Source organism: Phodopus roborovskii, unplaced genomic scaffold (assembly GCF_943737965.1).
Source record: "Phodopus roborovskii unplaced genomic scaffold, PHOROB, whole genome shotgun sequence".
In the NCBI taxonomy this organism is placed as follows: Eukaryota; Metazoa; Chordata; class Mammalia; order Rodentia; family Cricetidae; genus Phodopus; species Phodopus roborovskii.
Window position 1 is genome coordinate 21,156,555 of NW_026126418.1, and position 22,446 is coordinate 21,179,000.

The following is a 22,446-nucleotide window of genomic DNA, read 5'->3' on the forward strand; positions in this document are numbered from 1 at the left end:
TGGAGTTGTCTGATAGAATGTCTGTCAACCCTATCCCCCCAACACATCCTTGCTTTTCACACTCTTTTTTTTTTTTTAATTTATTTTATACAACCAAGTCCATTTAAATGAAAACAAACATTTATAGACAATATTTGGGAATGTGGGCGTCGTTCTTTCCAAACTACTTCCTGCTGGTAAGGGGCGCTGTCATGGGGGATTCGAAGAAGATGCAGAAATCCTGGCTGTAGTCTGTAAGGCTGCTTTGTCCAGCTGTTTTGAATGTAGGATCACCTGGTACTCTGTTTCAGGTGGTCTGGCTTGATCAAACCACATTAGTCTGGAAGGAATCCACATCTTTTCATTTTCTGTGGAAACAAAAATAGAACTCCTTTTCCCCAGTAACTTGTCCTTCAACTTAAATTTTGGAGTCAAAGCATTTTTTTTTTAATTTATTATTTTACATGTTGATCCCAGTTCCCTCTTCTCTCCCTCCCTCCTCCATTCCTTCCTCCTTCTTTTCCTCCCTCCCTCCTTCCCTCCCTTTTACCCTCTCTGCCCTCTCACATGCACTCTAACCACCCTCCCCTCCCATCCCCCCACCCCAATTCCATATGTAGGGGAATGCGATCCAGTTGAGATCAACAACTAACTTATCCATGGAGCCCTCAACTAATGCCTGATGGAAACAGGAGTAAACACCCATACATAACCACTGAGTCGAAGTAGAACCCAGATGCAGATGGAGAGGACAAGACCAGGCAGCAGAAACACATAGAGACAGCTGACCTGAACAAGGAGGAGCTAAGGGGCCACCAGACTGATAGCTGGGAAGCCAGCATGGGATTGACTCAGGACCCCCTGAATATGGGTCTCAGCCAGAAGTACTGAGCAGTCTAAGGGACCTCAGACAGTGGAGCCAGGATGTATCCCTGGTGCACGAAAGGACCTTGCAAACACATCCCCCATGGAGGGATAACTGCCTTAATCTAGAGACAGGAGAGAAGCCCTAGTCCCTACTTCACAGGACCTGTCAGATCTACATGACCCCAACTGGATGGCTTTTCACACTCTTATGGTCCATTTTTTTTTTTTAAGTTTTATGTCCTTAGGCTCTGATGTATAGTATGTCATACATATTCGTCCTAGGCTCCTTCTAGTTTAACACTGTATATTGTTTACCTAAATATGCTTTTCTTATTATTGTTTATCAAATCATACTCAGTCTGTCTCCAAGTTGCAGTTTAATCAGTGTGTTGAAAACTGTGTTTCTCATACTGAAAGTTGTGTGAGTTAAAACCATTTCTATTACATAATATGAATTGTAGTTGGAAAATTTTTAAAAAAAAATATACTGAATTATGTAATAAATTTGCCTTTCCACATTAGAGTATTAGATTTGGATAAGGGCAGGGTAGGGCAAGAAGTAATGGAATTTTCTCAGCAAAACCCACTTCTACTCTAAGATAACTATTGTTAGGAGCTAATTGAGTAGAGTTTCATAAAGGGAAATAAAAGTAAATAACCCATTGCAGAATTGGGATTCTTTTAAGAAGTAAATGTGTAGTTCGAATCTACATATATTGTTAAAGTTAAATTTTTATAGATGTTTTATAAATATTATATTTATATTTAAATTAAATATTTATAAATATTAACTTCTTCATAAGTATATTTTATGTAATTTCTTGAAAAATTCAAACCAAAAGTGCTATTTAAATGTGTCTAAATTAGAATGGTATAGAATGACTCAAAATTATCTTAACTAACTTGGCAAACCATTGCTTGTCATAAAACTATATGGTTACTTAAATGCATCAAAATCTGTTGTACAAAGAGAACATATAGTAAGAGTAATTTTCTTCCAAAAGTGAATGCATTTTGTAATCTTGTCTTGTAGTCTTGCAGACATAAGTAATTTCATTTCCTAATACACACGCACAGATGTGACTATATATAAGAAATTCCAAATAAACCCCTTCAGAATTGTAGCATAATTTTAGTAGTAAGGAAGTACAAAGCCATTGAGAGGATAGAAACTGTACTACTGCACTTGCTGGTGGTGTATTCAGATGTTAAAAACTGAGATCTTAAGATGAGGATAATTAGAAAATCAACACACACACATACACACACACACACACACACACCCATACACACCCACACACACACCAGATATATGTATATCCATTAGAAAGTAGGAAAATAAACATAACAATTGACTGCAATCCTGTAGATTAAGAAAATACTTTGTAAGCTAATCTCTTTAATTAGTTTTCTACACCTGTAGAAAGGTGCAGTTTACCTTATGCTGTCACCCTCTGGTCTTCTTCCTCCTTAAAACACCAAGTTAATCACTTTAACTAAGGGTATCTTCTCTACCCAAAATCCATGTCCCCACTATCCTCTCCTGACTGGGTCTGTCCTGAGAATGCCTTTTACTCTGATGATAGCCTTTGAATTTTTTGAAAATTAGCACAAGTATTAAGAAGGGCATCAATTCATGTCTGTTTACTTCCCTCTGTGATAAAAAAATAACTTATTAGGGTCTTGTTCTGAGCAGTTCACAACTGTTTCCCCAGAATCTAGAAACAGTGGCCAGCAGATAACTATAAACAAATAGTAACTAATTGAATAGTAAAGTAAACAAAACCCTCATTGCTTCCTCAAGGCCTTTTGTCTCAATAGGTCATCTGTTAGATGCATGACCTTGAACAACTTTCAGTTTTATTAAAAGATCCTGGTATCTTAAGGGATTGTTAAGGTAATGACTAGCTTGCTTATGTTAGTGTCAGGGATATATTAAAGACTCAATAAATGGTGGCTACTGTCATTACTGACTGATTTTACCTCTAAAAGGGTTTTGTTTGTTTCCAGAGTGCAAGAAATGCAAACATTCAAAGATTGTTTTCTCTGCTGATGATTTCCTGCCCATTAGGAGACTAGGGAAAGCACTTGTACGACATAGTTCACACATAGGAAGAGTTCAGCTGGCCATGTGAAAACATGGCTGCTCCCTGTACAGCCCTGATTCATCTGTGACACTGAAGAGGTAGCCCTGAAGGGCAAGGATGGAGAAGGAAGGAGAGTGATGGAAAAGGGCCAACTCCAGGCAGGGATTTTTATTAAGCATTCTATGAAAATAAACACACGTCTTTTAATCTAGATGTCTAGATGATCATAAGTAGCCTCAAAAAGAATGTCATTAGAGATTATGTATATTCCTGTCACCAGTAATCAGATATTCTAATCAGTACTTGTCATTTCAATAGACAATGATCAAAATGTAGACCTTTCTTTTGGTGTGTTAGCTGTTTTCTGCCTATTATTTCTGCTAGTACTCAGATTGACATGAGCTGCCCTTTCAAATACATGGCCAGTGATTTAATGGGAGGTGACTGAGCACTCAGTAATCAAATTAGATAAACCAGAATAAGATGGGGGCTGGAAAGATGGCTCAGAGGGTAAGAGCACTGACTGCTCTTCTTGAGGTCGTGAGTTCAATTCCCAGCACCCACATGGTGGTTCATGACCATCTGTAATGAGGTCTGGTGTCTTCTTCTGGCCTGCATGCAGACAGAACACTGTATACATAATAAATAAGTAAAACAAGAAAAGAGCTTTATTGGAAAAAAATAGGAAAGTAATGCTTTATAGGCAGGGCTACAGTTGTATCACTGTGCTCCATTCTTCTATACTTTATGTTTCTCATCATTAATATTGAGAAGAATAGCTTAAAATTTCTTTTTATACAGCAAACCCATATGGAAAATTAAGACAAGATCCTTGACCACATTATCAGCCAAATTTGAAGATTCAACAGCAGAATTGGGGTCACCATGGCAGTAACGCCAGAGATATATGCAGTAAACGTTCAGAGATATATGTAGACAAAATGGAATTACTTGGGAGAATAATTTAGGTTGTTTGATCAATTGAGATTTTATCATATTGGAATAATCTTCTGAATGTTAAATTTCTGTGCCAGTAACAAAGACATGATAGGTTTTTAATAACTTTGTTGAGCTACATAAGACATGTTTGTTTCACTATTGAGGCAGTTTAAAATCACTGAGGGAGAAGTTGATGCCATCTTATTATTGTGTCAGGAAACTATTGACTGCAGAATTGAAGTATGTGTTACTTACTTCAATTAGCGTTAATAAGTGTTCCCCATAGGTTGTACTGAGAACATGTGTCATACCCCTCAAGGCAATCATATGATGATTCCTGTAGAATAGATAAGAAGTCTAAGGATTAGAGTGTTAAAAACTTGTTCAAACAAATGCTATAAGGCAGGTTCAGGCTTCAGAAGCCCAGTCAGGACCATGTGTGCCGACTTGCTGCCATCTGTTGTAAAATTGTTCCAAAAGAGAGCTGGAATGGCCCACATAGGAATGGTGTGGTTGGCATACTTCTACCAATTGCCTGTATAACTCTGCTTACCAAAAACTGCATGTTGAAATGATTTTCTAAAATACTTATCAGGAAAGAATATCAAATGGAAACAATACAAACTCATTAAACCTCAGTTTTTATTCTGTGGTTATGCTAAAATAGAAAGGGTAGTTATTTAAAGAAATCAGCAAGATTTTTTTTTGCAATGTAATTCCAAGGATTATAATTCATTGCTTTTAATATCTGAGTAAAGTAGTAATTTAGAGAAGGTAAAAAAATTGCACATAGATTAATAATTGAAAAATACCCCCAACCAGGCATGGTGGTGCCTCTCTCTCTCTCTCTTTCCCTTTACTCTTCTCTCATAAAATACATCCCTACCACAGCCTCTTCTTCCTCCCCTCCTTCCTCTCCTCTCCCCCAGATCTACTGTTTCTCCATTTCCTTTCAATAAGATAATTAATTTAGAGGCAGAGATAAAAGCATTTGAGTATCTGTGAGTTTGAGGCCATCCTAAGCTGCATAACAAGATTGAAGCCAGCTAGGACTACATAAGGAGACCTTGTCTTAAAAAAAAAAAAAAAAAAAAAAAAGGTCATTAGCTGTGAAAGAGGATTTTCCCAGCACATTACAAAATGCCCTGCAGTCCCTAGGACAAATTTTATCTCAAAATTTTAGCATGTTTCTTTATGTAAATAATTTGCTTAATAATTAGATTTAAAAATTTTACTTACAAGTTTTTATCTACACCAATCTACTTACATGTGTTAATGAGTATGTTTAGAAAGAAACAATAGGAATCACTGAATCTGAGACCTTTTTGTCCCTAGACCTTGATGGAAGCCATATGTTAGATAGCATCTGTCTGCATTTGTTTATTCTGTGCAGTGCCTAAAGGCAGAAATGGAGGACACTAAAGCAATAGGCCAACATTTTAGGCAGTGGGGTATGTTTTCTCAATACAGAGTGAACTGGTTTGGCAGTGATCTAGTTTATTCTAACAGTCTTGACAGCTCAGCTGAATATCGGGACTGTTAAAGCAGAGCTCTGTGGCTTGCTATGTAGGCTGACACTCAGTTACATCTTCAGAGGACAATCTATACCAGCTGCTCATTCCTAAGTTTTCACCATTTAAGACAGATCGGGGAAGGGACAATCACATAGAAAAGAAATTTCTGAGGGGAACAGACATGTAGGCTAGGAGAGTGCAGATGTTCACATGTACAGAGAGCAACCTAAAAGTTTTCAACTATGGTTAACCCTTTAACTTCTTCCAATCTTTTCAATGAGCATGTCATTAATATCAATGGTTATAATTATCTCTTAATATTATATTTTTATTTATTTTTTGAGTTTCATACATGGATACCATGTACTAACTGTTATCATTATAAATGTTGCTACTATATTCCCCAGGTCCTATTTTTCAACTTTCATTTACTACTGCATTCAAATATTACCACTTTTAGCTTTAATTTTATTTGGTTGTGATCCTAGCCTTTAACGCCTGAGCCATCTCTCCAGTCCTAGTTTTAATATTAATTAGCTAATCAGTTTGCAGCATTGGAGACTGAAGCTGTGGCTCTATGTATGCTAGGTGGGTGCTCTACTACTGAAATATTTTCCTAGCATAGTGATTTTTTAAAAAAAATTTAGTTAAACTTTTAAACCTGGTCTGGAACTTCCTCTGTGGCCCAGGCTAGCCTTGAACATTTTGTCTTCTTGCCTTGACCTCCCAAATAATTAAGATTTCAGGCTTCTGTCCCCAGGTCTGGCATGTATTGCTGTTACTATAAAAAAGACGTCTTTAATGCTTGTAATCAATTATTTTAAAATGCTTCAAATTTGCCCTTTAAGCAAGTTTTCTAATCTTCTTTAAGTGAGGCCTTTCACAGGGGATCATCAAAGTCTGTCACATCATTTGGGGTAGGGCCTAGGCCCTCCTCCACATATCTAGGCTGAAATAATATACCTTCATAGGAAATGGGCTCCCAAAGTCCATTTGTGCACTAGGGATAAATATTGGTTCCACTGTTAGAAGTCTCATAGACTGCCCAGGCCTCCTAACTGGCACCTACAATCAGAGGGATTGTTTTGATCCAATACTAGTTCCCCAGCTTTACAACTGGGGTCTATGTGCTCTCACTATGTCAGGTCAGCTATTTCTGTAGGTTTCTCCAGCATGGTTTTGATTGCTGGGAGGGGGAGGATATACCCCCTCCCTCTCAACAACTGGATTCCAGGAATATAGTTCAGTGCTTAGCTGTGGGTGTCTGCATCTGCTTCCATCAGCTACTGAGTAAAGGCTCTAGGATGGCAATTAACCACAATTTGAAAATTATGTTTGTTTGTTTTTTAAAGAGGGGGTATATATCTTATCCATTGATTTAGATTAGAGACATATTCAGCAGAAAAAGGCAAACTAATCCCATTAAGGGAAATATTTTCTTTGCTGGTATCTTGTTTATTTAAATTGTGTAACTCAAAGAAGCAAATATGTGCATTGCTAAGTAGTTCCTTCCTAAACAGTCCTTGGTACTTCGTAGAAACAGTGGAAGTTCCCAGCAGACTGTTGTATGTTCATGACTTCCATCACAGGAGAGTGATACATTATGGAAATAAACTACGCATAATACTAGTTACTGTAATAAGAGCATCTTTAAGGAGTCCCATCCTATTCATCTGTTGTCATCATTGTTTTTTTTTTTTACCCTAACCCATATTTCTTATATTATAGCTACTAAAAAATTCAATCATGTCGAGGTCACATTTGGCAGTTTTATCTTTCTACATTAAAGAAACAAACAAACAAACAAACAAACAAAAAAACCCATTCCATTTGTGTGGTAGCACAGTTAATGAGTACTGATCTTCAATTCTGATATGAAGCTACTATCCATATTAGGAGACTATTGTATCTTTTTTTTATTTAATTTTATATAACAAAGTCCAATTAAATGAAAACAAACATTTATACACAATATTTGGGAATTTGGGTGTTGTTCTTTCCAAACTACTTCCTGCTGGTAAGGGGCGCTGTCTTGGGGGGATTCGAAGAAGATTCAGATATCCTAGCTGTAGTCTGTAGGGCTGTTTTGTCCAGCTGTTTGGAATGTAGGATCAGCTTGTACTCTGTTTCAGGCGGTCTGGCGTGATCAAACCACATTAGTCTGAAAGGAATCCACATCTTTTCATTTGAAATCCTTTTCCCCAGTAACTTGTTCTTCAAGTTAAATTTTGGAGTCAAAGCATTTTTTTTTTAATTTATTATTTTACATGTCTATCCCAGTTCCCTCTCCCTCCCTCCCTTTTACCCTCTCTGCCCTCTCACAGGCACTCTAACCACCCTCCCCTCCCATCTCCCCACCCCAATTCCATATGTAGGGGAATGCCATCCAGTTGGGGTCATGTAGATCTGACAGGTCCTGTGAAGTAGGGACTAGGGCTTCTCTCCTGTCTCTAGAATAAGGCAGTTATCCCTCCATGGGGGATATGTTTGCAAAGTCCTTTTGTGCACCAGGGATACATCCTGGCTCCACTGTCTGAGGTCTCTTAGACTGCTCAGACCTTCTGGCTGAGACCCATATTCAGGGGGGCCGAGTCAGTCCCCTGCTGGCTTCCCAGCTATCAGTCTAGTGGCCCTTAGCTCCTCCTTGTTCAGGTAAGCTGTCTGTATATGTTTCTGCCGCATGGTCTTGTCCTCTCCATCTGCTTCTGGGTTCTAGTTCGACTCAGTGTTTATGTATGGGTGTTGGCTCCTATTTTCAACAGGCATTAGTTGAGGGCTCCATGGATAAGTTAATTGTTGATCTCACTCTCTGTTGTCATCATTGTTAATAAACAAAATCATGTCATTGCTGCTATTTTTTCAAAAATAGGCTTGTATTTCAGTGTTGAATTTCTTTATATTACAAGAATCATTCTACTCTTAGATCAAAGTTTATCTCATTGCTTCTATGCACTGTGACATCAAGCCAAGTTTACTGACTCTAGCATGAAACCAGGAGTCAACATTCTTTCTATTTTAATGTATTGCAAACACCTGCTGTTAAATGACTGTCTCAACTACACTCAATGGTTATTTTAAGAACTACCCCATCAGTAAGCTTTTATAAATCTTCACCAATAGCATCCAGTATGTATCGGCAACCTGTAAACATTAGTTTGGGTTATGTTGATTTCCTTGTCCTTAGGGAAATGTGTGTGTGTGTGTGTGTGTGTGTAAATATATATATATATATTTATATATATTTATTCACATAGCTGCAAACATTCCAGAAGAAAAATAATCTAAACTGTATTTTTAAACATGGAAAGCACTGATATTCATTCTAATTCCAAATTTTGACAATTCTGGTTTTCAATATAAAGGGAAGTGACAATATTATAATAAATCTTTATTTTTCAAATTAGAGGTCTTGGAATTGTGTAGGGTAGTTTCTCAAGAAAGACTACCTGGTTTAGTTTTAGTAAAACATATGAGGTTTTATTTTCTGCAATGAAATGATGCATCATGGATTCCTACACATGAGCTTACCTTTGCCAGTCAGCAGTTAGTGTCATGTAGGTTTCATTTTGTTATCATTACCTGGAACCTCAAATGAAACTATTCAATTGCTTCATGAATTGAATTTGTGCTGGAATTTTCCTTTGAATGTGGTCAAAGTATTCACGTATGAAAAAAAAAAAATCTAAGACTGACTGTGAAGTACATCTGGAAAGTTGCTTCACTAAACTGTATTGATACCTTTTCTGAAATCTACTCTCCTTTGTTTTATACAAATGATAATTCTCCTTTGTTTTATACAAATGATAAAAGGTCAAATTCTTTTTATATCTTGATGACATCTGGACCCTCAGAAAAATAATCAACAAAACTGAACAATCCTCAATAATTTCTAATTTTCATCAATGCAGCTAGTTTAAAAACAGTTACATTTCCCATGGGTGGTCAAATAAATATGGTCATTACCAACCCAATAAAATATATCTGCCTATGTACAAAGCAAACCATGTAGTGTAACTAGAGGCATTTTGTATGTGTGAGAGTCTCAGATAAATTGAAATATTCAAGTTCATTATCAACATGTTCTTGATTATGTGACTTCATTGAATCCCATTCTCTGCTTTTGATGAAAAGTTAAAATATTGTGTTTGAATTAAACAGGAGAAATTAATGAAGAGGTGTTGAACAGGCATGTTCCCCACCCCTACATATGGGCACTTCTACTAAAGCAACTCATTTCCACCTGGGTTTCTCCTCAATTAAAATTTTTGTCAAGTGAAAATTATGGATAAACAAAATAATTTTTTCAAAATTAGAGCAACCCCTTTTAGTTGAAAGTATACTTTATTTAAATTACATCTAATTAAAAATGCAGAAACATTTTATGATATCAACACAGTGTATTTCTTTTGCCTTGTAGGAGCCTAAGTTGTCAACGGATCACCTTGCATAAGAACCTGTTCTTTTCATTTGTTTGTAATTCGATTGTGACAATCATTCACCTCACTGCGGTGGCCAATAACCAGGCTTTAGTGGCCACAAATCCTGTAAGTATTGCATGGTTGCACCTTTGAAAACCAGTGGGAAGAGACATGGGGTAGAAGTGCTTTCTGGTATGGAATATATATGTCATTAAGTAAATACATATGTAAACTTTGGGATTTGACATACAGAAAATATACTTTAGCAATATTACAGTCTAGGAAGGTAAATTTCCTTCAGTATTTCCACGGCTTTAGGTCATAAGGATTTACATACTTTGTGTAATGTTAAACTCATTAAAATAAAGTGTTAGAAAGCTCTATCATTATTGTCTTAATACATACACTGGTAAAATTTTCTTCTTATAAGCTATATTTTAAAAATATATGTTAAACTTTATATGTATATAAATTATTAAGATATGTATGTAAATATACTTGGAGTCAAATACATGCATATATAGCAGAAATTTTCACACTTTTAGAATCACCTACTTTAACACTGTGGCAAAACTCTAATTTTGGATATGGATGTGTGTGTGTGTCTGTGTGTGGTAACTGTGTGTGTATGTATGGGTGTGAGTATACATCATATGTGTGGTGTGTGTGTATGTGGAATGTGTGTAGATGTGTTGTGTGATTATGTGTATTGTGTGTGAATATATGGTGTCCATGTGTGTGATGTATGTGTGATGGTGTGTGCATGTATGTTGGGTGTGTATGTGGTATGTATGTGTGTGTGTGTAGTGTGTGTCAATATGTAGTGTGTGTGTGTGTGTGTGTGTGTGCTCTTGGGAACATTAAGTTGTGTTTTCTGGGTTATATTATCTAGTTACTGAAATCAGAGAAGGGAAGGAATGTCCAACAAATGGGCCAATAAATAACACTCTTGTATATGTTTTTAGGGTAATTTGCAAATTCCCAAATTTTCTCCCATTGTTTGCACATGTGTATCCGGTTGATTTAATCTTTCTTGTGTTTCTTTCTAAAGTTACTGGGGTAGGAAACAGACCAGGATATTATTAGCAATATAAAAACTCTGGCTGGCATTCTGCCATTTCAGAATGAATTTCTCTAGGTATGAGAGGGTCCATTTTTTAATATAGCAAGAGTTTCTGAATCTTACATTTGTGCATAAGGATATATGTTTAACAGACAAAGTATGAGTTAATGTACAGTGAATATTTTATTTGGAAAAAAAGTATTTTCTGGTTACACTAGCAGTGCCTCCACAGAAATATTTTTCTGAAGTATCTCCCTCATAATAATTTATATTAATTTTTTAATTAAAATTTTTTTGAGATAGGTCTCTCTGTGCAGCTCTGGGTGTCCTGAAACTCTCTCTGTAGACCAGGATGGTCTCAAACTCAGAGATCCACCTGCCAGATTAAATTGAATTAGAAAAGAATGTAATACTTATATAAATATCAAAGGTTAAATACATCATAAACATACTCAAACCATGTAGTTAAAATTATTTTATCTTTGAGAAACTTGAATATCATCTTGTTATATTTAAGATCATCTGCATTACTTAAAATTTTGTAAATGAATTTTTCACATATACTAAATGAAGAAATGACATTACAAATATCCTTTAGGAAGGTGTTATTACCTCTAATAATGAAAATAAAATTGTAGACTTTTGTTTAGGATGCAGCTCCCATTAATATTATATGAATATTTGCAAATAATTTCACTTTTCTACTACTAGTTCTTTACCTGTATGGTGCGTGACCAGTTACAATGCATGCCTCACAGAAATATTGAAGAATTTGATAAATATGTAAAAATGATAACTGTACAAAGGCTTTAGGTTGACATTTAGGCAAATGCTATTTGTTCTAACCCATGATAACTTTAAACTTATTTCCTAGTGCTTTGGGTTTCAAACATAATATTTATTTCAAAAATTATAATAACCACTAAGTGTGTACTGAATTCCGACTGGAAGTTGAAGATTGTCACATATTGCCACACACTCACTCACTTTGATGAGAAGGATTTCTATCTCTCAGCTCCTTTGCGTTTCATTTATCTGATATCTGAAACTCTTCTTCCTTCTCTAAGAGAAGAGAAAGTGGAAACCCAAGGAAAAGAGCAAGCTAAACTACAGTTCTTTACCTTTATTCTGATATGAAAAATCTCATATTTTATATTTGGATAATTTGTAGATTCATTATAGAATGACTTAGTAAGTTTTATTTATGCCTGTGGAATGAAGGATACAAAAATTGCCAAGTATTTGGACATGTTTAATTAAGTCAGATAAGATTATCAAAGTTTTTCTAACTGAAAGCAACACCACAATCAAACAGATGTGCGGTTGTGTATGTGTGGGCTGTTTATATTCATAATTTACAATAATCAGAACACATCAGAAAAACAGACACCTCTAAGCAAAAGATTGGTTTGGACTATCACATGATTCTTATGAATTGATAGACTTCATGGTTAGTACCTTTAGAACCATCATGGAATGAGTGTTCAAAAGAGCATTGTACAAGCAAGATTCCCTAGTGTGCACATTTGTGTGAGGGGAAGAAACGTACCATGGTTTCTGAAATCAACTGGACAGTCACTTCATGTGTGGATTTCATAGACTAAGAAAGCACTCTTTCCCCACCACAGGTGAGCTGTAAAGTGTCTCAGTTCATTCATCTTTACCTGATGGGCTGTAACTACTTTTGGATGCTCTGTGAAGGCATTTACCTACACACACTCATCGTGGTGGCTGTGTTTGCAGAGAAGCAACACTTGATGTGGTATTACTTTCTTGGCTGGGGTAGGTGCCACTGTCATCACCTTCATAATCATCTGATTAAGGAGGCTTTTAGCTTTTGGGCAATGTCGCTTAGCTACAATCATTCTTAACATGTAAATTGAGGTTTTCCTCATTGTGGTAAATTGAAATATGTAACGCAAAGTGTCACAAACTCATGGTTTCTCTTGTCTCATTTTGACTAATAATATGATACGTTTTCTAAACATTTGATATTCCAATGACAAACTTATGCTAGCTGAATACATAGTGACTAAAACAATAAAATTAAAATTATGAATTAAAGATCTAGTCTCTGCACTCTTCTGAATTTCCTTTGTTTTTGAGACCGGATCTTTTTTATTTAGAATTTTCTATGTAGATCAGGAAGGGTTTGGATTCACAGAGATTCACCTGCTTCTGCCTTCTGAGTGCTGGGATTAAAGATGTGTGTCATCACTCATCACATCCAGCCCTATATTTACTTAAATTGTTACTTTATATTTAAATTAGATGTGTCAATAATTAAATTAAAGTATGCAAAATATCTACTTCTTTCACATAATCTCTTGACATTGTGTTACAAAAATCTAACAGCAAAATATACTGCTGTGTTTCTTAAGGTCATTGGGATAATGTATATGAGCATAATACATAGGAAATGGATTTAGTAAAACTAGTTTCCAGAGATAAAAGAGACATTTTAGTTTTTAAATTATCTACCTAGAGATGTAGATATTGAGGTAGATTTAGAAGTGTGCATGTTCCCATATCAAATTGTCAGTACATCCTGATTGTTTCTATAAAACAATTCTTTACTTCATTTTTTTCAAGATCTTATTTAGAAGCTTCAAAACATGCACAAATCTTGGTATAAGAAACATATTTTTCTCTTTTGCTGCACAACATGGCTTACTGTGAATCTGTTTTACAGAAGAAATAGTTATCAGTCTCAAATTTTTCCAACATTTGCTATTAAATGTTAGCCAAGTTCATTTCACAGAAGTTATGTAAATACAGAAATCCTTTCAAGAATTGTGACTAAGCAGCATATTATGGCTTTAAATCTGGAATCTTACTATTTCAAAATGATATTCAAACCTGATGCTTGTCACAATTATTGCTTGGCTATACATATGCAGCTAGGTGGCTAGTTATTTTTTGTTACTAAAGTGTCTTGGAATTTTATATTCATGACTTCTTTGAGAAGCCTCATCTGTAAGGAAAGGTACCCAACCCATTCATTTGCTTTTGCTTTATTTGTAGGGTTCCCGCTGCTTCCTGCCTGCATCCATGCCATTGCCAGAAGCTTGTATTACAATGACAAGTAAGATACCTTCCATTTGTGACTTCTATTAGAGCTGAATGAAAAGAAAACCTTCTATATAATATCTCCACTTTATTCCCCAGTTGCTGGATCAGTTCAGATACCCATCTCCTCTACATCATCCACGGTCCAATTTGTGCTGCTTTACTGGTATGTAACTGAAATTCTGTTTCTCACTGTTGCTCATATTTCTTGAATCTCCTCTCCAACATTATTAGTAAGAGTCGATGCACTGCTTAATTGAATGAAGTTGTTATATTTATGTTATGAGCAGGAAAGGTAAATTGCTGATTTGCAAGTGATGGAGAAGCAACAGAAACCAAGTTGCTTTTGCAACTGAACTCGAAGTGAGGTCAAAGCTGTTGCCAAGTAACTAGACAAATGCTAAGAGTGATGCAGCAAGCACTCTGGCTTTGGCTAGTGAAAAACAGCTGGTGTCGAAACAACAGCCAGGCAGGAAAGAAGAAGCAGAAACAAGTACTCTCTTCCTGTCTCTGATTTCTTGGTTCCTCTTGCTAGCCAAATATAGTAAATGTCAGAGCATCAGAGAGCCTGACTGATGATAACCTAAGTTCTGCCTTCTGAGGCAAGTTGTAGAACAGGGAATTACTCTGACAAGAAACTACAACACACCTATTCAAGAGTAATGGGCCAATGAAGAAACAACTTTATGCTGGGCGATGGTGGTGTACACCTTTAATTCCAGCACTCGGGAGGCAGAGCAGGTAGATCTCTGTGAGTTTGAGGCCAGCTTGGTCTACATGAGCTAGTTCCAGGACAGTTTCACAGAGAAACCCTGTCTCAAAACAAAACACAACACAACAAAGCAAAAAACAAACAACCCCCCCAAACCAAAATAAAAAACAACAAAAAAACCAACCAAACAAACAAACAAAAACACACCCCAAAACCAAACAACCAACCAACCAACCAACCAAACAAACAAAAATAAATATTTAGAAAGAGTATCACTTGACTTATTCTGTAATTACAATATTCATCACTTAATATGTCGACAGCAATTGGACATTTTTGAATGTGGTTGTGTTTCTTTTTATGGATTATTACACAAAACAAACAAAAAACCTGAAGAACTATGTTATTACAGTTTAAGAGGAAAACAACAGAGCAGACAAGCTACAAATCTTCCCAACTGGAGGAAGATTGAGGAGGAAGAGAGAAAGACATGCCATTTGTAAGTAGCCACAAGGCGGAAGACAGGGAGCGTCAGACGTCAGAGAAAGAGTGAGCAATCCCAGGGCCTCAGGGAAAGCATACTAAGTTTTAGAAAAAGAGAAAGTCCAAGAAAAATTTACACTCCTCTGAGTAACTCAGAAAAGTAGGCTTTCTCAGAAGTCTTACATGAGGAAACTCCACAAGTGTTTGTGAAGTTTTTTTTTTCTTTCTTTAAGATCAAGTAGATTATCTCATTAAGGGGATAATTATTCCTCCTACCTCCTTAGTATGGCTTTAGATGGATCAGTTTTCCTGAGGGGCTGTATCATGCCCAGGTGATTGACAGATCCAGCTAGATCAACTGTTAAACTAGGCAGACTCAATTCTTCTGTCCTGGAGGAGATACTCTCCTTAATAAGCCTTAAGAGATTCCTAACACTCACCCTCAATGGCTTCCAAGACTACTATAATATTCCCAAGTAAAGAGTTCCTAAAGTCATTTAGGAAACAGGCTGAAATTGAAGAATAGATACAAACTATTTCACCATGAAAATATAGAGTTCCAATTCCAAAGCTGTTCATTAAAAGGGATTCGTGCCTGGACTGGATTTTGGTTCACATGGTCATGTATAGTCTTGAGGCAGGGTTGCTAATTTTGAAAGAGGAACCCAGAGCTTGGGGATAGAGAAATGGCTCAGAGGTTAAGAGCACTGACTATTTTTCCAGAGGTACTGAGTTCAATTCCTAGCAACCACATAGTGGCTCACAACTATCTATAATAAGATCTGGTGCCCTTTTCTGGATGCAGGCACACCACCATATAATAAATAAACAATTAATGATAATAGTAATAATAATAATAATAACAACAATAAAGAACCCAGAGTTCCTTTCTGGCATTCCTAACCATAAGTCTAAGAACATACCATGATTCTGGCTTCAATTTAGTTTATATAGTTGCCTTAGAACACTGTTGATGTAGTTCACAAATATCATTGTCAAGCTATTCTTAAAAGTCAGTGTGAGGGTGTCAGGTTCCATGGAACTGGAATTACAGACAGTTGTGAGATGCCATGTGGATGCTGAGAATTGAACTAGAGTCCTCTGGAAGAACAAACAGTGGTCTTTACAGCTGAGCCATCTCTCCAGCTTCAGTTTGTTTTACTTTTAACCTCTTTATGACTTTGTTTTCTCTTCTGTAACAACGGAATAGTAGGAATTCCTCAAAAAGGCTTTTCAGGAGTAAATGACATGTCCTGGTGTGTGATTAACAGAATGCCAGAATATGATAAAATGCTCAAAAGAATTCTTTAAACAATTCTTTACTTGTAATTTCTGCATGATACCATGACTCAGTTGGAACAGAACTCAAAGAAATTAACATTGTGTGGGACACCCATAAATAAACCTAAGTCAATATTTTATTGCATATAATCACAGTGTGCAGAGCTATTTGTGATTGAAATTCTTAAAACCAGAGATGCTGATGAAGCTAAAGCACCTACCAAATGGAAAATGTAACCACAGTGAACTCAGTCTCCAGAAAAGCCTGTCTACACCAGTTTTTGGAGAGAAGACCAGAGATACAGCCTCAGTAAAAATGACAGATAGCTCATCACACTGCTCAGTAAAAGAAAGTAAATATGTAGTTTATCTTCATAAAACATTTGACTCTTACAAAGTGACCTAAGACAAAACTAAGAGACTATTTCTTAACTGATTTAAGTTGTTCTGTCCTTGTTTTTAACTCCAGGGCCCTTTAAATTCCAGGAGGATGGGTGGGGCTCTAGTTCATGTGTTTTTGTACAATTTAATTAAATAAGTCATTTAACCACCATCCATCTTTCCCACTCAGACGTCTTCCTTCACACTCTTCCACCATGAACAGGCATGGGTTCAACTACAACACTTTTATATACTGCTGAGATTTGAGATCTTGGAGATGTTTAGGTCACTTGAGGGTGTAGGTAAGGAATGCGTGGTCATCCTAGTGTGAAAGTCTTCTCACACTATTCCTGCAGCTGATACACTTTGCTTCTGTGACCCTGGACACTGTGGTGATATGAAGATATCTTGTGGCATCTACAGGCTATTGAACATTATGGATGTCCTAGTAAAAACAGGTTTCTCAGCAGCCATTAATACTTGTACCTTTTCATCTTCCCCAGGGATGGGCATCATAATCGGCTAACCAAGAGCTCACACAAGCAACACTTACAGATATGCTTACATATTTATACTCGTGCCTAAAGACACACACACACACACACACACACACACACACACACACACACACACACACCCCAACAGGAATAATAAAGGAAAAGAGGCCCTGCATTTGAGAGGGTGTAGGGATGGGGGTGTACCTGAGCGGGGTTTCAGGAAGGAAGAGGAGTGTGGATAATGATGAAATTGAAGTACTCTAGTACAAAATTCTCAAAAACCATGAATAAATGAAAACACCAGGAATCTTTAAACCAGGTCTGTCCTGAGTTAGATGAAATTCAAATACAGTTCATCTAAAATTTGAAATTCTTCTACTTTTGCTTAAAATACTTACTGATGTGGGAAACTGCATACAGCATGGCATCCAGTTCACCCTGCCCCTGCTATATATAGAGAAGCTTATATAAACATTAGCTTCCTCATCATTTCCAGTTTCATGTTTTAAATAAGCATGATGGCTTTAAAGAATCCCTTTGTATCGAACTATTCTTTCACTGAGGGTAGATCTAAACTACCACATTTCTACCATTTTTAAATGTCTTTATGCACATTAGGATTTTAAACTGCTTTATAATTTATACCTATAACTATAAATGGATAAAAGTTCATTTATAAGTGGATAAAAAGTTATTACCCAACTTTTCCCCAGGAAGTGGTAGTTATTTTTTATTTATTTAAAAAAAATCTCCGTATGTATTTAAGAGGGAAATCTATTTCGAGGGGGTAAAAGTACAGCCGGCATGCTGACTCGTATCGTCTTTCATTCCCCACCTGTCAAGTGGCAATCTCTTTGTCTTCATTGCATTCCAGTGTCTATAAACACGTTCTTTTCACAGATGAACTCTCATTAGGAGTCTGGTTAGCTGCATATTTTTAAAGTAACAGTGGCACAATTTTATGCTTAATCATTTTCACTGCACATGTTGAAAACTAATAAATTATTCATTTTTTTGCCTCAAGAGATGGGCTACCATTGCTTGAATTTCTATTTGTTTATTTACCTACCTATCTTTATTTATTTTGAGATTGGGATTCTCTGAGTAATAGCTCTCGCTATCCTGAAACTTGCTTTGTAGACCAGGCTGTCCTCAAACTCACAGATCTGATTGTCTCAGCTTCCTGAATGCTGGAATTAAAGGAATGTGCCACCACCTCCTGGCTTTGACTTTATTAAGGTTTATAGATGTAAAGTACATATTTGTTTATTTAAAATATTATGATTAGGTTACTAAACAGGGGACAGATGCCATAGAAGTCAAGATGAGAGAAAAAAGAAAGAAATTAACAAATTTGCCCAATATGACATTTTTGTACATAATCCCCTTAAAAGCATGAGGAATTGTCCACGGGAAATGAACAAAATTTAGTTTGTATTTTGGTCAATATAGTGGTCAGTCTTAACTGTCAACTTGACAGGCTTTAGAATCACCTATAGTCCTCTTGGCATGTTTGTAGGTGATTTACTTGTAGTGGATGTGGGAAGATGCATTTTAATCAAGGCCAGGACCATTTCATAGCCAGGTAATCCTGGGCGTTATGAAATGGAGCAAGTGAGAGGAGCGCTAGTGTGCATTCCTCGCTCCTGATTCTTGACTGAGTATAGAATGTGACCAACTGCTTCAGCTTCCTGCTGCGTTCACTTCCCTTTATAACAGGCTACCCCTTGAACTGTGTGCTAAAATAGACCCTTACACTACTTTGTCAGAGTATTTTATCACAGAACAGGAAGGGAACTAAAGCAGTCAATATGAAAGGAGAGAAAGTAGAGTTTGGAGAAAGTGGATGAAAGGGATGAGAAATGAATTGAAATTACTGTATCATAAGACAGATTCTTAATTACTGAGTCAAATTCTATTTTCAGAGTTCTATAAATCTCTTCAAAGACAATGTAATCTCTTGGGGAAAGTTGCTACAGTACAATAAGTACAAAATTGTAGTTATAGAAAGTTATTTATGGAAGTTGTGGAAAGCCAAGAGTTCTTACTATATCATCTAGTTGAATATCAGCTAGTTCAGTTGTGTGACTAGCTCTTCACAAGCATAAAGAAAATTACAGTCCTATATCAGGTACTTTTTGTAAGAAATGTTTGTATAAAAAGATGTTGTGAAGATGATTACAAAAAGGAGGAGAAACCAAATACATAAGAACAGTATTTATGGAACAATATATGCTTGAAGAATCTACAATATGGGCATTGAGAAAAAAGGTTATTTTTTAAAAATTAACATTTGTTGAGGCTAGAGAGTTGGCTCAGCAGTGAAGAACACTTGCTGCTCTTCCAGAAGACCTGTGTTCACTTCTCAGCTGCATGTTGGGCAGCACACAAGTGCCTATGTTTCCAGCTCCAGGGATCTGATGTTTTTCTCTGACATCCATGGGTGCACGCGCGTTGTGCACGCACACACACACACACACACACACACACACACACACACGCATGGGTAAATTCTTAAAGCTTAACATTTCTTAAGAATAATTACTTTTACTAAGTAATAGAAAATGAACTAAGAAAATGACAAATGTTTACTGAATAAATGTACTCCCTAATAATCCTACCACAATTTTATTTTTCTAAAAGTTAATTTCACCAAAATTCATGTACCTGTAAACTGAATAGCATCACTCTATAAATACATACTAATTAATATGTGTATTACGATACAAAATGTGCCCCCGTCCTTGTACATAAAATAGTAGAAGCTTTATAAAACTGGAGTTTGTATAAGGCTTTTTAGTATCAAACGTGAACTGGCCTTTTATTTTCTTTTTAGGTAAATCTCTTTTTCCTATTAAATATTGTTCGTGTTCTGATCACCAAGCTGAAAGTTACTCACCAAGCAGAGTCCAATCTTTACATGAAAGCTGTGAGAGCTACCCTCATCTTGGTACCGCTCCTTGGCATTGAGTTTGTGCTTTTCCCATGGCGGCCTGAAGGAAGGGTTGCTGAGGAGGTGTATGACTATGTCATGCACATCCTGATGCACTATCAGGTAAGACGCTTCTGCTAATCAAGAGGGCCCTTGACAAGTTTTGTACTGAGTTTGCATGTAGGTTTGGTTTTACTCTTCGTGGCTTATGTACCAAGTGGATTATAAATACACAAAGCCTATTTGATTTGTGTGCCTCCTCTTGGGCTCTTTTCCTTCCCAACTTTGGTGTGATAGTGTTGTTTTATCTTATTGTATTTAGTTTTGTTACATTTTAAACAAATAAATAAATGAATGAGTGAAAACCTAGCCTTGAGGATAAAGATTCACAATCGACCTGTCACTCACACCTATGTGCTGGGAGTGGGAAAAACCAGTTTTCTTTCATGGAGTGACGCTGGCTACATCAACCACTCCAGGACAGGCCTCATGTTCAGGAATAGGTGACCAACATATAATGTGTGTGTGTGTGTGTGTGTGTGTGTGTGTGTGTGCACTTTTATTTGGTTACAGTTTGGTGGTTGTTTTTTTTTTGCTTGTTTTTCCTTTTTGGGTGTGGTTTTATTTTGTTTTCTTGGTTTTGTTTTTGTATTGGGCATTTGTTTTTTGAGAAAGAACTTAAAGTTGGGAAGGGGAGAGGATCTGGAATGACTTTGGGAGAGGGGAAGAATATGATCAAAATGTTTTAAATGTAAAAATTGTTTTAAAAAATAAAGAACATAATAAAAAATAGAACCAGATAATTCTGTCTTTTTTTTTTTTTTCCTAAACAGGGCCTTTTGGTGTCTACAATTTTCTGCTTTTTTAATGGAGAGGTAAGCTTATTGATTTTACTACTTTTATAATTTATACTTTTTTTTTTTTAAAACAAGATGGGATTATGAACTCGTTCTGTAACAACTATTTTTTTTTCCTTCAAGACAGGGTTTTTCTGTGTAGCTTTGGCTGTCCTTGAACTTGCTCTGTAGACTAGGCTGGTCTCACACTCAGAGATCTGCCTGTCTTTATCTCCTGGGCGCTGGGATTAAAGGCATGTGCCACCACCACCCAAGTCCAAAACTACTATTTCAAATAACAATTTTATCACAGAAAAAAATAATGTAAAATTACTTTTTGTAGGTACAAACTTTCATCTCAAAACACAAGTAATATTAGAGATGAAAAATAGGGAAAAATTCCAATGACTAGCTAATCAGTCCCTTGATCTTCCGTTATAAAGTACTAAGTCTGGATGCTGGACTATCTTTAACTTCACAGAGCATACATTGTACCAAGAAACAGGCTCAACTTTGTAATCTTTTGAAAGTTTTATTCCCATAGATATAAAATGATTAAAGCGAATTAACATTGCAGATTTATAGGGTTTCTGTAAGGAGTATGGTTATTTCGCCTGCTGCCTGGTCTGGTCCCGCTGCCGCGCCAGCCCCAAACAATGCATAGAGACTCTGTATTAGATATAATTCTGTTGGCCAGGTACTAGTTTCTTATCGGCTAGCTCTGTCTTAAGTATTAACTCATTTCTGCTGATCTATGTATTTCTCTTACCGGGGAGCCGGCCAGCATTTTGCTTTCTCCAGACGCTCCATCTTGACCCCTCCTTCCTACTTCCTATTTCCTCCTTGTCTCCTCGTCCCTCCTATCTTCCTTTCCTATTGGCCAACAGTGCCTTATTCATTAACCTGTATGAGAAACATATACAGAATGACATCTCCCATCAGACTTCCTACTTGAGAGGCTTCAGTAACTTAATTGGGTGGGTGCATATTTTTTTTTTTAATTTAGAAGCAATCTTATTTTATGTATCAATCCCCTCTCCCATTCCCTCTCCCTCCTATCTTCCCATGTCTCCCACCGACCCCCCCATCCCACCTCCCACCCACTCCCCAAGGATAGTGAGGTCTTCCATGGGGATCATCAAAGTCTGTCACATCATTTGGGGGAGGGCCTAGGCCATCCTCTATGTATCTGGGCTGAAATAGTATCCCTTCATAGGGAATGGGCTCCCCAAGTCCGTTTGCGTACTAGGGATAAACATTGGTTCCACTGTCAGAGGCCCCACAGACAGCCGGCTTCCTGATTGACACCGGGTGCATATTTGTATACATATGGATACTGTTACAGCTCAGTTGTTTGAGCATTATTGACTTTGCTTTTTATTTATTTC

At 36.6% G+C, this 22,446-nt stretch overlaps 1 protein-coding gene across 2 annotated transcripts in view; it reads left to right on the forward strand.

Moving 5' to 3' along the window:
- Calcrl (calcitonin receptor like receptor) overlaps positions 1-22,446 on the forward strand; it is a 90,322-nt gene that overhangs the window by 62,455 nt on the left and 5,421 nt on the right. For both annotated transcript variants that reach the window (XM_051184368.1, XM_051184369.1), the window contains 6 exons: positions 9,804-9,930; positions 12,496-12,649; positions 13,892-13,952; positions 14,036-14,102; positions 20,127-20,345; positions 21,056-21,097. In XM_051184368.1, coding sequence (XP_051040325.1) covers positions 9,804-9,930; positions 12,496-12,649; positions 13,892-13,952; positions 14,036-14,102; positions 20,127-20,345; positions 21,056-21,097 — 670 coding nt within the window. The remainder of the gene's footprint in view (positions 1-9,803; positions 9,931-12,495; positions 12,650-13,891; positions 13,953-14,035; positions 14,103-20,126; positions 20,346-21,055; positions 21,098-22,446) is intronic.